Here is a 16,519-nt window from a genome sequence, read left to right on the forward strand (position 1 = left end):
ATCCATGAGCATGCTGCGGAAACAACCCCATTCAGATGTGCAGGACAGATTTTTGTCACATACATGAACGCCAATCAGCAAATTAGGAAAAAAAAAAACCTATGGGTCAGTGTAAAAACTTTCTACAGGCTTCTGAAGTGAACTGTCTTGTAGAAATACAACATAAATCATAGGGGTCAACTTCTTACTGGTCTCCACCGAGGACAGGGCAATGTTAGGAGATTTCTGCTGCAACAAGTTGCCTCCTCCAGAGGCAAAACAGGGTAAATCCCCCTGTTAAGGGCACGTACTGGCACTCCTGACATACAAGTACAAGGATTGTTCGTCAACCTTTAGATTTCAAAATAGGACAGAACAGGAAGGGAATATCATGGGAAAATGATAACGTTGTATTGATAAATTATTTTTTTTACTTTAGTGTCCGAAATTTATTATTTTGTTACGATGCAAAAAAGTCAATAGTGAACGTGTCTAGAACTTGGACCCAAACAAATGGATAAAGTTGGACATATGGAAAGAACCATAAAAAGGAGTGGATATCCTTAGTATTGCTAGGACTGAGTTATAGAACACTTCTATAAACAGATGTAGACAACTTGTACAGACGGAAAGGTTATGTCTTCTATAAAAGACCAAAACATGGACTGCGAATTCATGGGTCACCAAATATCTAGTAACTGGCACGTTATTTTCTGGAGCACTCTACTATATTCAGCGGTTTGGTTTCTGTGCCCTTTCTGGAGTACTGCAAATCATTCACACAAACAATTTTACAAAGTAAACATTAGGACACGCACACTCTTTTAATACATTACAGATGAGATCAGCAGCTCACGCAACGCTAGGGAGAGTTACCATTTTCTCTCTACAAGGCCCTTTACTTAATAGAGAATAGTTACTGAAGTTCAAGAGTGGAGGACGAAGATCAAAAAATCTGGTCACCCATAAGGTCAGTGCGCTACCCCTGCCATCCACCTAATGTCCCTTTCTAGCTTTATCCGCTTGGATAATATAAGTGACACAGGCTCAGTCCAAACTAACGTGCATTAATACCCCCTGGTTTGTTGCGCTTTTCGATTTCTTCATTTTGTCAATAGCTCGCATTAAATCTTGCTGCTGAATTGGTCGGATCTCCTCACAGGGACTGAAAGGAAAGAGAGAAATTATATCTAGGTAATAGAAACCTAAACAGGCCAAAACTATACAATTTGTAATGTCATTATAGAAGGAAACCTAGACATTTATACTTTGGAATTAACCAATATAGCAGTTTGGACTGTATTATCCAGCAGAACATATTAAGTAGCCTGATATTTGCATTTGCCGCTCATGTGCTGAATGAAGACGGTTTGCGCGTGTTCACACCATAGGTGGCGCTGAGAGATGTACAAAGCCTGGATTTACAGTAGTAGCAGGGGGTGAAGGCGGTAAGCCTGCCCTATAGACAGTTGCTGAAAACGAAAGACTGCAAAACCCTCCAAGGAACGGCGGGTGGCGTGGTCAGTGATTTCTTTTATGCAAATAGCAGCAACAGGTTTAAGATGGGGGACATGTTGCTGTTCGTATTACTGGGAAAACTTGGGCGCTACTTTAAAGAGGCTCTGTCACCAGATTTTGCAACCCCTATCTGCTATTGCAGCAGATCGGCGCTGCAATGTAGATTACAGTAACGTTTTTATTTTTAAAAAACGAGCATTTTTGGCCAAGTTATGACCATTTTTGTAGTTATGCAAATGAGGCTTGCAAAAGTCCAAGTGGGTGTGTTTAAAGTAAAAGTCCAAGTGGGCGTGTATTATGTGCGTACATTGGGGCGTTTTTACTACTTTTACTAGCTGGGCGTTCTGATGAGAAGTATCATCCACTTCTCTTCAGAACGCCCAGCTTCTGCCTGATCACGCTGTGACGTCACTCACAGGTCCTGCATCGTGTCAGACGAGCGAGGACACAGAGGCTACAGAGGCTACAGTTGATTCTGCAGCAGCATCAGCGTTTGCAGGTAAGTAGCTACATGGACTTATCTGCTAACGCCGATGCTGCTGCAGAATCATCTGTAGCCTCTGGTGCCGATGTGTCCTCGCTCGTCTGACACGATGCAGGACCTGTGAGTGACGTCACAGCGTGATCTCTCGAGAACACGCTGTGTCTGCACTGCCAGAAGCTGGGCGTTCTGAAGAGAAGTGGATGATACTTCTCGTCAGAACGCCCAGCTAGTAAAAGTAGTAAAAACGCCCCGATGTACGCACATAATACACGCCCACTTGGACTTTTACTTTAAACACGCCCAGTTGTACTTTTGCAAGCCTCATTTGCATAACTACAAAAATGGTCATAACTTGGCCAAAAATGCTCGTTTTTTAAAAATAAAAACGTTACTGTAATCTACATTGCAGCGCCGATCTGCTGCAATAGCAGATAGGGGTTGCAAAATCTGGTGACAGAGCCTCTTTAAACATTTATTCTTTGGAGTCAGTTTTACTCTTACATCTGTGTTGCATGTTCTGATGTACCCCGGAGAACACTATATATGGCCAACAATTCCCAGCCTTATTATCATGAATGAACCCTGTTAAGTGTTTCATCTGCCAGAGAACATATGCCTTACTCCCTTATTTAAATGTATTTTTATTTTTTTTAAAAGATGTAGGACCATTCGAATCATTCCATATTTCTTGGTCTCGGCTATATTGTGGCTTTGTGGCTGAGACTTGTTGACTCCCCTATGTCCAGTATTCTGGAGAGGGTTCTGTGAGTAACATCACTTGCTGCTGTTGTTGTCTAAGACACCCCTAACCAGGTCCAGGTCTATATAACGTGGGGTAATACTCATATACACTGTTAATATCGAACTAAAAAAACAATAAGATGTATTTAATGCCCAGAACATGCACAATACACAAGCAGGACTGGTTGGTGCCCCTGTAGGTAACAACATGCTAACCTTTCTTCCGTGTTCGTGAGCACGCTCTCCCTGACACACAACAAAGCTGCATCTCTGCACGTTTCCTTCAAGTCACTTCCAGAGAATCCATCTGTACAGTTAGCAACCTGCCCCAAATCCACATGTTCATCCACCTATGGAAAAGAAGAGAAAGATGCATGTAAAAGTGTAAAGAATACTCTTATAATGTAAGTGGCAAAGAAAGACAATGTCACCTGTTTGCTTTGCTGCTTTAGTGTAGATCCATTCTATACATCTTGGAATGACCACTATAGTCTGATCATACTTCCATTAACAGCACACACTGTCAATGTCATTTCTCTACATTATTGTGCAAGTTTAGTTCAACTACTTATGTATAGGGGACCATCTCATTGGTAGGTTACATTGGATCTAAAAAGTTGAGATCATGTCCCATACGAGTTATTTGACTATATCAGTGTTGACAGGCAGCATATCCCACAGACTGAATGGTCCTGTAACAGTCTTAGCTTCACTTGGCAGATTTGCCATTTAGGACTCATGAGGGTTATATGCGTTATTAGTCTTTCCCAGAAATGGCGACCAAAAAATAGCTAACTTGGCAGTGAAGGACAGCGAAGAACAATAACCCATATATGCGTTATTTATTAAAGCGTCTCTGTCACCACATTATAAGTGGCCTATATTGTACATGATGTGATCGGCGCTGTAATGTAGATTACAGCAGTGTTTTTTTATGAGTTATGACCTATATTAGATTTATGCGAATGAGTTTCTCAATGGACAACTGGATGTGTTTTACTATATGACCAAATGGGCGTTGTAGAGAGGAGTATATGACGCTGACCAATAAGTGACCAATCAGCGTCATACACTTCTCCCCATTCATTTACACTGCACTAGCGATATAGCTATATCACTATGTGCAGCCTCATACACACACTAACATTACTGCAATGTCCTGACAATGAATATACATTACTACCAGCCAGGACGTCATGTGTATTCACAATCCTGACACTTCTGTAGCATCTCTGTGATTTATGGCACAGCACAGCGAGATCTCGCTGTGAATGACAGCTTACAGCGTAATCTCGCGAGACTACGCCTGCTGTGCTGTAAATCACAGAGACGCTACCAAAGTGGTCAGGAAAATGAATACACGTCACGTCCTGGCTGGAGGTAATGTATATTCATTGTCATGACACATGAGTAACGTTATAGTGCGTTTATGTGACTACACAGAAAGATATAGCTATATCGCTATGTGCAGAGTAAATGAATGGAGAGAAGTGTATGACGCTGATCGGTCACTGATTGGTCAGGGTCATGCACTTCTCTCCACAACGCCCACTTGGCCATATAGTAAAACACGCCCAGTTGTCCATTGAGAAACTCATTAGCATAAAGCTAAAATAGGTCATAACTCTGTCAAAAATGATCTAAATTAATCTACATTACAGTACCGATCACATTATATACAATATAGGGCACCTATAATGTGGTGACAGAGCCTCTTTAAGGGGAAAGGCTCTTTATTTGAAGGGCTCCACTTCAGCCAGTCATCAGAAGGAAAGTTTGTCCTATCAGCGGGTGGGGGCATCACAATCACATTACAGTTTTACCCCTGTCGTTACCACAAAACGACAATGTGAAATCAAATTAGTTACTTTTCCAAAGAGAAGGAAGAAGTAGATGGGACACTTCACTAAAGAGGTTACTTACATTCTCGTTCTTCAGTATGAGGTTCAGAATTGCCTCTCTCTGTCTCATAGACTGAAAAGAAAGTGTAATAAAGAATTAATGGATACAAAAACAAACAAACAAGAATATATAAAAGGACATGTGGTTTCAAAAATGTCACACATCAGTTTAAAGAATTGCTTAATTATAAGAAAAGCTATTTTTCTTTCTTGAGACATTTCTAGGGTATAGACCTTACCCTTATGAACAGGGCAGCAAAGGCAGCGGCCATGGGCATTTATTTCACATGGTCACAATATGACAAGAATAAAAAAAAAAATCCAGATATACATGAAATTTTGCTGTAGTTACAAAGTGATTCCTACTGATGTTACTGCCCATAGCAGTACGGAGCTCTACTGATGTTACTGCCCATAACAGTACGGAGCTCTACTGATGTTACTGCCCATAGCAGTACGGAGCTCTACTGATGTTACTGCCCATAGCAGTACGGAGCTCTACTGATGTTACTGCCCATAACAGTACGGAGCTCTACTGATGTTACTGCCCATAGCAGTACGGAGCTCTACTGATGTTACTGCCCATAGCAGTACGGAGCTCTACTGATGTTACTGCCCATAGCAGTACGGAGCTCTACTGATGTTACTGCCCATAGCAGTACGGAGCTCTACTGATGTTACTGCCCATAGCAGTACGGAGCTCTACTGATGTTACTGCCCATAGCAGTACGGAGCTCTACTGATGTTACTGCCCATAGCAGTACGGAGCTCTACTGATGTTACTGCCCATAGCAGTACGGAGCTCTACTGATGTTACTGCCCATAGCAGTACGGAGCTCTACTGATGTTACTGCCCATAGCAGTACGGAGCTCTACTGATGTTACTGCCCATAGCAGTACTAGGCTCTACTGATGTTACTGCCCATAGCAGTACTAGGCTCTACTGATGTTACTGCCCATAGCAGTACTAGGCTCTACTGAGGTTACTGCCCATAGCAGTACTAGGCTCTACTGAGGTTACTGCCCATAGCAGTACTAGGCTCTACTGATGTTACTGCCCATAGCAGTACTAGGCTCTACTGATGTTACTGCCCATAGCAGTACTAGGCTCTACTGATGTTACTGCCCATAGCAGTACTAGGCTCTACTGATGTTACTGCCCATAGCAGTACTAGGCTCTACTGATGTTACTGCCCATAGCAGTACTAGGCTCTACTGATGTTACTGCCCATAGCAGTACTAGGCTCTACTGATGTTACTGCCCATAGCAGTACTAGGCTCTACTGATGTTACTGCCCATAGCAGTACTAGGCTCTACTGATGTTACTGCCCATAGCAGTACTAGGCTCTACTGATGTTACTGCCCATAGCAGTACTAGGCTCTACTGATGTTACTGCCCATAGCAGTACTAGGCTCTACTGATGTTACTGCCCATAGCAGTACTAGGCTCTACTGATGTTACTGCCCATAGCAGTACTAGGCTCTACTGATGTTACTGCCCATAGCAGTACTAGGCTCTACTGATGTTACTGCCCATAGCAGTACTAGGCTCTACTGATGTTACTGCCCATAGCAGTACTAGGCTCTACTGATGTTACTGCCCATAGCAGTACTAGGCTCTACTGATGTTACTGCCCATAGCAGTACTAGGCTCTACTGATGTTACTGCCCATAGCAGTACTAGGCTCTACTGATGTTACTGCCCATAGCAGTACTAGGCTCTACTGATGTTACTGCCCATAGCAGTACTAGGCTCTACTGATGTTACTGCCCATAGCAGTACTAGGCTCTACTGATGGTTACTGCCCATAGCAGTACTAGGCTCTACTGATGGTTACTGCCCATAGCAGTACTAGGCTCTACTGATGGTTACTGCCCATAGCAGTACTAGGCTCTACTGATGGTTACTGCCCATAGCAGTACTAGGCTCTACTGATGGTTACTGCCCATAGCAGTACTAGGCTCTACTGATGGTTACTGCCCATAGCAGTACTAGGCTCTACTGATGGTTACTGCCCATAGCAGTACTAGGCTCTACTGATGGTTACTGCCCATAGCAGTACGGAGCTCTACTGATGTTACTGCCCATAGCAGTACGGAGCTCTACTGATGTTACTGCCCATAGCAGTACGGAGCTCTACTGATGTTACTGCCCATAGCAGTACGGAGCTCTACTGATGTTACTGCCCATAGCAGTACGGAGCTCTACTGATGTTACTGCCCATAGCAGTACGGAGCTCTACTGATGTTACTGCCCATAGCAGTACGGAGCTCTACTGATGTTACTGCCCATAGCAGTACGGAGCTCTACTGATGTTACTGCCCATAGCAGTACAGAGCTCTAGAGTTCTCCTCGCCTGAATGCAGCACCCATAGAGAGTTTCACGTTTCTAAAAAGTCCACTTCATTAGAGTATTTCCAACCAAAATATATTTCTCTTAAAGGGGATGTCCATCGTTGATTTACAACACGGGTAGACACTGAATTACATCCTTGAAAACCACCTTCATGCTCATACGAGAATTTTACTGCCTAGAAGTTAAAGGTCAGTTAACCAAGCGATCAATAGGGGACACAGAAATGTCAGACCTAGTCAGGTTCCCATGGATAAAAGCTGGAGGCTACTTTCATCAAGTCCTTAATGACATATCCACTGTCTTGATTTAGGTGTTAACCTTCATGAGGTAAAGATCTATTAATGTGATTTATTACTTAGCCTAATATTAAAAATATAAATTCTAAAATCTGTTTCAACGTACCGGCTGATTGATGTGAAACCTCGTGGGCATTCTCCTCATAATTGCAGTATCCAGGTCCTGAGGACGGTTTGTGGCTCCCATTACAATTACCTGTTAGAATAGAGGCAAAATGATGTGTGATCTGGAGAAATATGGTAATACCAGAATAATGGTCATGAATGAACAGAAATATATAGGAGTATAGATAAAAGCGTCTGTTATAGTTGATCCGCAACGTTTCACATCCCATGTCAACTTCTATGTCAAGGACTGCGTCTTAGACTGTATATTGGGAGAGGGAAAGCCCAGTAAGAAGAGATTTCTAACCATGGGTCACCTCAGGTATAGGGAAACATTTTCATTTGTGCAAGACAGAGATAATACACAAACTGATAAACACATTTGCAAAGAATTTATATAAAAAATGAGTACCTATCACTACACTATATGGACAGAAGTATTGGGACACCTACACATTACACCTACAGGAGTTTTTATGACCGCCAATTCAAAATCCATAGTCATTAATACTGAGCTGGTCGCCCTTTGCAGGTAAAACAGCTTCCACTATTCTGGGAAGGCTTTCTACAAGATTTTGGAGTGTGGGAATTTTTGCCCACTCATCCAGAACAGCAATGGATGACACTGATGTTGAACGAGAAGGCCTGACTCGCAATCTTCGTTCTAGTTTATTCCCAAGGTGTTCAATGGGGTTGAGGTCAGGGCTCTCTGTGGGTATTAAGATTTTTCTTTCATTGGAACTAAAAACCACTCCATATCATTATTCCTCCCCCACCAAACTTTACAGTTGGCACAATGCAGTCAGACAGGTAATGTTCTCCTGGTATTCGCCAAACCCAGACTTGTCTATCAGACTGCCAGATAGAGACGCGTGATTCATCACTCCACAGAACACGTCTCCACTGCTCCAGGGTCCAGTGGCGGCTCTACACCTCTCCATCTGACACTTGGCATTGTGCTCGGTTATGTAAGGCTTGTATGTACCTGCTCGGCCATGGAAATCCATGCCATGAAGCTCCCGGCATACACTTTATGTGCGGATGTTAAAGAGAATCTTTCACCTGCCCATACATGTGCAGCTGAGTGCAGCATGTAATAGACAGAGCTGCACAAACCCTGGGGCACTTTACATTTTTTTCCCTATCTTCCTGCGTTATTTAGATATTTGGCACCCGATATTTAAATAACCCTCTGAACAGTCAATGGGGCATGTAATCGGCAAGGGGGCGTGTAACATCTCTGTGACACTGTCCAATCAGCTACAGGCAGTGTCACAACAAAAGCTGGAGAGGACAGCGTGTGCGCGCACGTGCAGCTCGGAGCGGTTTGAGCATTTGCGCGCATGCTCTCACTCTTCAGCTCTTGGCAGACAAGCGCCAAATATGGCGGTAGCGATATCTAAATAATGGTGGATAGGAAAAAAAATGTGAAGTGACCAAGGTTTTGTGCAGCCCTGCCTATTACATGTTGCACATGTATGGGCAGGTGAAAGGTTCTCTGTAATATCAGAGGAGGTTTGGAGCTCGGCAATTATTGAGTCTGAAGAGCGTTGGCGACTTTTATGCACTATGCGCCTCAGCACTCGACGACCCCGCTATGTAACTTTACGTGGTCTGCCACTTAGTGGCGGAGTTGCTGTGATTCCTAAACACTTACACTTTACAATGCCACTTACAGTTGATCGTGGAATATCTAAGAGGGAAGAAATTTCAGGAACGGACTAGTTACAACGGTGACATCCTATTACAGGACCACGCTGGAATTCGGTGAGTTTTTTTTAGAACGACCCATTCTTTCACAAGTGTTTGTAAAGGCGACTGCATGGCGAGGTGCTGGATTTTATACACCTGTGGCAATGGGACTAAATGAAACACCAGAATTCAATGATTAATAGATATATCCGAATACTTTTTTCCCCATTTAGTGTATTTCTCACTATTGAGTGCTTTTTAAATAATCCGATGAAAGTATTATATTCAGAAAAACATTCAGAATGTCATTAACTGAAACCTGAGACAGCTTTAATGTATTATAGATATGGCAAGCAGTCTTACAAGCTCAGTATACTGTGCCGCACAGGGCATGTAAGGAAATGCAGTTCACTGGTATTCACTAGAATAGAGCCGGACAGCATGGATGTATACCAGCTGGTCAGCATGGATGTATACCAGCTGGTCAGCATGGATGTATACCAGCTGGTCAGCATGGATGTATACCAGCTTGTCAGTATGGATGTATACCAGCTGGTCAGTATGGATGTATACCAGCTGGTCAGTATGGATGTATACCAGCTGGTCAGTATGGAAGTATAAAACTACTCATTTTAAACCTGGAACAACTGGTCTTGTTGATCTGCATAATGCAAATTAAAGGGAAACCAAACAATTAATATGAACGTATCTTCTACTTGTGTGTGTTAATATTACATCTGGAGAAATGGGATATCTCAGTTGTTTACCTGACAGCTATAATCAGTATCTAGTCCATCCCAGAGACTCATGAACTGAGCCTTCATCATTGCGGTTGCCTCATGATCAGTACTTGAACGGCTCCGAAGGAAAGAATCTTCATTGCAAGAGAATAGAAGAGAGAAAAAAATTGCTGTTCATGTAAATTTATATAACCTACAAAATACCTCTAAGCTCAAAACACAAAAAGGTGCCTCAATAGAAAGTAGACAACCTATACACAACCAGAAAAAGAGCATAAAAGCCCAAAATAGTCCTGACGAAGCCGGTTCTTTTTCCTAGGTGAAACGCGCGTTGAAGTCTTTGTGCCTATCCACACTACTGCCTTCTACTGGTCACCATGTCTCAGGGTACATTCATCTTTTTTCTGACTTAACGTTGCATTTTTCTTGTATACACCTCCCTGTGCCTGGTTTGCATTCATATTTGGTATCCATATACCCTGAACGGCTATTGGTAGCTTCATATAGATGGTTCTGCATTATTGGTATCTATCCTTCTTTCATTTCTATATTCATATATCTATATGCGAGCTTGACATAGATGAAGTAGTCAAGCGGTACCGGTGGGTGGTTGTACTGTATACCACTTGGCATGTTTTATTCTTGCCTTTACTGTATTCCTATCCATCTATGGTCCTATTTTTTAAGTGTCATATATATTTTTGTATACATAGGTTTGCTCTCTATATAATAAAGATTTGATATTTTTGGCTTTTGTCCTCCTTTTCTGGTTGCGTATGGGTGTTCATGTAAATTTAGACACCTAATATTAAAGAGATTATCTAATTTTATTTGAACAAAAACATATTTATTGTAAAGACCTGACATTTTATAAGGAAGCAAATTCTACAATTCTGTATTGAATAGTAAAACGCTGCCCCTTATAGAGGAGCAATGGGTGGATATTTTAGTAACTATTGCCTTTTTATCACTGTGCGAGGCTCGTCGGTTGTCCCAATTGTTCCTAAAACTCTGGAATTTGTACAAAAAACAAGCCTTCAGAGAGATTGCCCTAGATGTGGGATTGGGAATGCACAGTCAATTTCTGGAAGGATGCGCTACAAAATAGTATACACTAATATATAGATTATATGGAATCTATATCCCTTCGTAGTCAAGTTGTAAACTGGGTCTTTTAGGACATCATATCTATGAGGCAGAATGCACTGGCGGACCTGCTGCGTATAAGTGTTAGGGTATGTGCACACGATAGCAGGCATTTACGTCTGAAAAGACAGACTGTTTTCAGGAGAAAACAGCTGCCTCGTTTCAGACGTAAAAGCTCCTCCTCGCATTATGCGAGGCGTCTGTGACGCTCGTAAATCTTGAGCTGCTCATCATTGACTTCAATGAAGAACGGCACAAATTACGTTGCAAAGAAGTGCCCTGCACTTCTTTGACGAGGCAGTCATTTTACGCGTCGTCGTTTGACAGCTGTCAAACGACGACGCGTAAATGACAGGTTGTCTGCACAGTACGTCGGCAAACCCATTCAAATGAATGGGCAGATGTTTGCCGACGTATTGTAGCCTTATTTTCAGACGTAAAATTAGTCATAATACGCCTCGTTTACGTCTGAAAATAGGTCGTGTGAACGCAGCCCAACACGGACCGCAATTCAACTGCCAGGGGAAAGGTGTAGCCAGATGTGGCTTCTCCAGACTTCTTTTTAAAAAGGGGTCAACTCCATAAGGCTGGAATCACACATGCAGCTTTTTTTAGCCAAACACGTTAGAGGATACAGAAAGAAAAAAACGGTTTGGGAAGAATGATATATCCCTCTCTTTTGTATCCACTCCAGTGTTTGGCTCTCAAAACTGATACAAAAACGGCTGGTGTCATTCTAGCCTTCAAGGGGTCTAAGTCTTAATCACTGTATAAATTAAAAAGTTGTGCAATTTTCTAATATAATTTATGTTTCAATTCCTCACCATTTGCAAGACGTTTGTTTGCTGTCTGTGAATGAGAAAACGTATTTACATTTAGAGGCTGCAAACCTGTACACAGCTAGTCCTGCTCTAAAAAAGTGAACTGTATCTAATCTAGGCTTTGCGCTGTCATCTCCAGAATGAAACATTGTAACAAAATGTCAGATTTGTGCAGCTGTGGCTGAAGTATTTAGCTCATAGAGCATTGTCTGTACTGGATACAATCGTATCCACTTCTCAAATGAAAGGACTAGGTCTGTAAGGCCCGATTCACACGAACGTTTTATACATCAGTGTGCTGTCCGTTAAAAAAACGGACAGCACACGGACCCATGCAATTCAATGGAGCTATTCAGACATGCAGTGTTTGTCAGGCAGCGAGTGTCCGTTGCGTGAAACTCACTGAATGTCCTATTCTGGCCCGTTTCGTGGACCACGTCGCCCATTGAAGTCTACGGGTGCGTAAAAATCACGGACAGCACACGGACGTCATCCATGCACTGTCCGTGATTCACGCACCAGTTGCTAAAGCAATTAAGAGAAATAAAAAATGTAAAAAAAAAAATGTGCGCCAACACAGACATGAAAAACTGATGGCACACGGAACAAACACGGATGGCACACGGAACTGCAACGCATGAAAAACGGTGCGTTTTTTGGCGGCCGCAAAATGGACACATTCATGTGAATCAGGCCTAACGGCATGCTACCTCAGAATGTGAACAAGAGTGTTCTCTTTCACTGACAGCAATCACATCTTAAAAATGGTGAGGGATTGAAACATTTATACAGTGATTGAAGAGGAGCCGTCACCTCTCCAGACATGTTTATTTTAGCAAATAATTGTATTACCCACGAAACAACGATTCTGGAGCATCTTTTCTTAGAAGGGTAAGTTCACACAGGGCAGTTACGCTGCATAAAAGGTACACAGCGTGCCTGCCTTGCTGGCCACAGGGAATTTCGGCTGAAAAACTGCACCAAATTTGTGGTGCAGTTTTTCACCCGGAATGTCCGGTGCGGAAATCCTGCAATAATAATAAAAAAACAAAAAACGGATATACTTACCATGACGACGCATCCCTCGGACGTCCTGCAGCCTTGGGGTGACGTTTCATCCTATGTGACCGCTGCAGCCAAGTCACATGGGATGAAACGTCATCCGAGGAGGCCGGCCTGGACGAAGAAGCACAGAATTCTGGGTAAGTATATGATTTTTTTTTTCTGAGTTGCAATTATTGCAGCGGAATCACTGCTTTTCCGCCGCAAAAATCACATCTGCTATTTGTTACGGGTTTTACTTCCCCATTGAATTCAATGGAGTGAACCCGCAAAAAAAAAGCAGCTATTACGCAAATACAATTGACATGCTGCGGATTTAAAAAAAACAACGCACCGCAGGGCAATTTCTTAACGTTTTTTTTCACAGCATGTGGATGAGATTTGTTAAAATCGCATCCACTCTGCTTCTGCTTCTACTGTATTATGCTGCGGATTGTATTATGTTGTGTAAAAACGCAGTATTTACGCAATGTATGAACTTGCCCGAACTCTGTATTGTTCCGTTCCTCTATTATTACTCCTACAAATCTATGAATAAATTGAACACTGAGTGTTACCAGTTGGGGGCATGTCCCTCCACTGTCCAATCAGTGCTTAAACCCAGACTGTCAATTTATTTATACATTTCTAGGAGGAATAAAAGAGGAATGGCACAACATGGAGTTCTAAGAAAATATGCTCTAGAATCATTATTCCATGAAGAATACAAGTATTTACTAAAATAGACTTGTCAGGAGAGGGCACAGGTCCGCTTTAAAGGCTATGTAAACCATTGAAAGGCAAAACAAAATTCTAAATAAAAAGGTGTATCAGTGTATTTTGTGTAACTTTGTAAATACTCTTTATTAAAAATTATTTTTAGTTTTAGAAACCGCTGCTCTGTATTCTCTGTACAGAGCAGCTGTATCTATCGCTACTCACTGAATCTGTCAGTCCCGCGGACCTGACTGGTTCAGTGACATCAGGTCCTGCGTGACTGCCGGATTCAGTATAGCGCTAGATACAGCTGCTCTGTATAGAAAATACAGAGCAGCGGTTTCTAAAAAGGTAAAAATAAGTATTTACAGGAGTTGCACAAAACACACTGGTACATCTATTGTGAAAAAAAAAAAATTACCCATCACTACATCGAGGCCCCCTAAACCCCGTTCCACCTTTCTCGGTTCCCGCTGCCTCCCGGCCACTTCATTTCCGACCATGTAATCAGGAAGAAAACAGCGTAGCTCGCTGAGCTACGCTGTTTCTGTAACTCCCATAGACCCTCGCCTATCTGACATTTATGGAATATCCTGTGGATATGCCATAAAACTCCCTGATGGGCAAACCCCTTTTATAGGACAGCACAGGAGGGTTTGATTTGCTGTTGAATACCTACAAATTCAAGTAATGTTGGGGAGACAACATCCAAAATCAGCCAAGAATAATCCAACCAGGCTGATCCAATTTTCGCAAGAAGAGAGGATGTACAAGGCAGTCGGGCATCTTCCATAGATGTACGATAGGGAATGTCTAGGTCAGACATGGGCAAACTACGGCCCGCGGGCCACATACGGCCCGTTAGGCTTTTTAATCCGGCCCGCCGAACTTGTCCAAATTATAGTAAAAACCTCCTTTTTTTTCCCCTTTCCCTGCAATGCCCACATTTTCCCAATAGATGGCGCACTCAAAACACATTGACCGTTGTTAATGTGGCGCGTATTTCTCTTTATTTCACTTTAATTTTCACTTTGTTTCACGTCACCATTAAGCCCTTCGGTTTTCAAAGAGTACAATATCAGCCGTCACTTTGCCACGAAGCATGCAAACTATGCTAGCAAGCAGTCAACACAAGAACGGGCGGCTACTGCTCAGAGGTTGGCAGCTAATTTACAGAGTCAACAGAACTTTTTTCTTGATAAATCACAGTGCGTATGTTATTTTAATCTATTTACATTTCCTCCTCCCAGTATCTGCGAAATAGTATGTAAATGCCATATCTTGCATATTCCTTGAGACAAATTTATTAACTGATAAGGGCTATTTTTCACATTTGAAAGACAGTTAATAAATTGGGTTGTAGTGTTCTTACTGTGCTATGAGGTTTGCACACACTACATTTAATGCTTTAGTATATCCGGCCCAAACACTCCCTCCAAATGCTCCTGGCCCGGCCCCTCTGTCAAATTTTAGAACCCATTGTGGCCCGCGAGTCAAAAAGTTTTCCCACCCCTGGTCTAGGTGCTGCTTCAGTGCCCAATACAAGGTTTTTGTTATAGCAAAACCTTGCATTAACATAACAGAGGGATTTATTAAAAAAGAAAAAGAACAGGAGCTACTGCCTAAAGCAACCAATCCAATTCTTGCCTTGATTTCCCGAAGGTCCTTTGAGAAATGAGAGCTGGAAATTAATTGGTTACCTTAGTTCTTCTAAATATCCTTCAATGATCGTAAACAACCTATCCGGACTTTGGGATACCCTATAGGCAGTTCTCTTACCGATTTCATCAATGAAAATGATGGCCGGTTGTAGTTTTACAGCCAGAGAAAAGACCGCTGCAGCGAGTTTCTGGGACTCTCCGTACCACTTGTCGGTCAGGGTAGACGGCTGCAGGTTGATGAAGCGACATCCTGCTTCTTTAGCGGTTGCTTTAGCAATCAGAGTCTTACCACAACCCGGTGGTCCATAAAGCAGCACACCTATATAATACAACAATTCAACATTAAACAATGAGCTTTCAAAATCGGATTTGCAACAATGCAGGCGAATTGGATCACCATGTACTATATTGAATACATCTATGTGCTGGATAAATAGGATCGCAAAAAAGTCTACAAGAAAACGCTGGCCACACAGGCTCCTATCGCTGCACCTGACAGAACCCATTTCTTTGACGGGTAAAATTTAGTACAGAACAATTTCCAATGTAACAATTAATAATTCTGTTCTAAACAATAAGCTGTTTGTCCTGCCAGAGGCTTTTGTTTTTCTACACAGGATATCGCTTTTGGCAGAGGGCAGGATGGATTCGTTCTGAGCCTTACGTCCGAGTAAATGATTCCAAGAAAAAAAAAAAAACTAAGTCGTGAGCAGCTTTTGCTGACAGAGGAAGTGCCTTTATCTTCGAGAGAATTAAATGGTTTCATATGGAAAAGGTTTTTTTTTTTTTGGCCTAGAAAAGCTCATTTGTTCAAAGTCTCCCCCTCTGTATTCAGCAGGGACTTGTGCAATCTGAAATTGTAACTTCCAGATGCATTCTACGGTCAGGAAATCCTTTTTTATACTGCATAGATGCGCTTCTTACTTAGGTTTTGCCATTTTGTGTTGATAAAGCCTAAAACAATGCTGAGTAAGTAAGGTATTAGTTCTGTACAGTTCTTTAGACTATTCCCAAAAATATTACCATTCACTGACAGCAAGCAGAGACATTGAAATGGTATATGCTTATAGACTGCATCCGTTGTGCTACGAAAACTGAGCCACTGATGAGGTCTTTGTGGACTGAATAAGATCAGATTCTGTATCGACAAATAAAGGGGGTTGTTCAGAGATCAATCATTTTCTTCCTTTTTGATATATCAGGTAGTAATGTGGTATTTATACAGCACCAGATCAATTACAACGCCAGCTGTGAGAAAGCGCGCTCTGTACGTTGTTTAGGTTGAGAGGTGTAATGTAAGGCTGTCACGGTTGCATTTT

The 16,519-nt window shown here is 42.2% G+C and overlaps 1 protein-coding gene across 2 annotated transcripts in view; it reads right to left on the reverse strand.

Moving 5' to 3' along the window:
* Positions 1-788: 788 nt before the first annotated feature.
* Positions 789-16,519, reverse strand: part of ATAD1 (ATPase family AAA domain containing 1) — a 29,790-nt gene continuing 14,059 nt past the window's right edge. For both annotated transcript variants that reach the window (XM_075841199.1, XM_075841200.1), the window contains exons 5-10: positions 15,319-15,519; positions 9,842-9,948; positions 7,384-7,473; positions 4,646-4,696; positions 2,939-3,072; positions 789-1,144 (exon numbers count right to left, since the gene is read on the reverse strand). In XM_075841199.1, coding sequence (XP_075697314.1) covers positions 1,027-1,144; positions 2,939-3,072; positions 4,646-4,696; positions 7,384-7,473; positions 9,842-9,948; positions 15,319-15,519 — 701 coding nt within the window. In that variant the 3' untranslated portion in view covers positions 789-1,026. The remainder of the gene's footprint in view (positions 1,145-2,938; positions 3,073-4,645; positions 4,697-7,383; positions 7,474-9,841; positions 9,949-15,318; positions 15,520-16,519) is intronic.

Source organism: Rhinoderma darwinii, chromosome 11, assembly GCF_050947455.1.
Source record: "Rhinoderma darwinii isolate aRhiDar2 chromosome 11, aRhiDar2.hap1, whole genome shotgun sequence".
Lineage (NCBI taxonomy): Eukaryota > Metazoa > Chordata > Amphibia > Anura > Rhinodermatidae > Rhinoderma > Rhinoderma darwinii.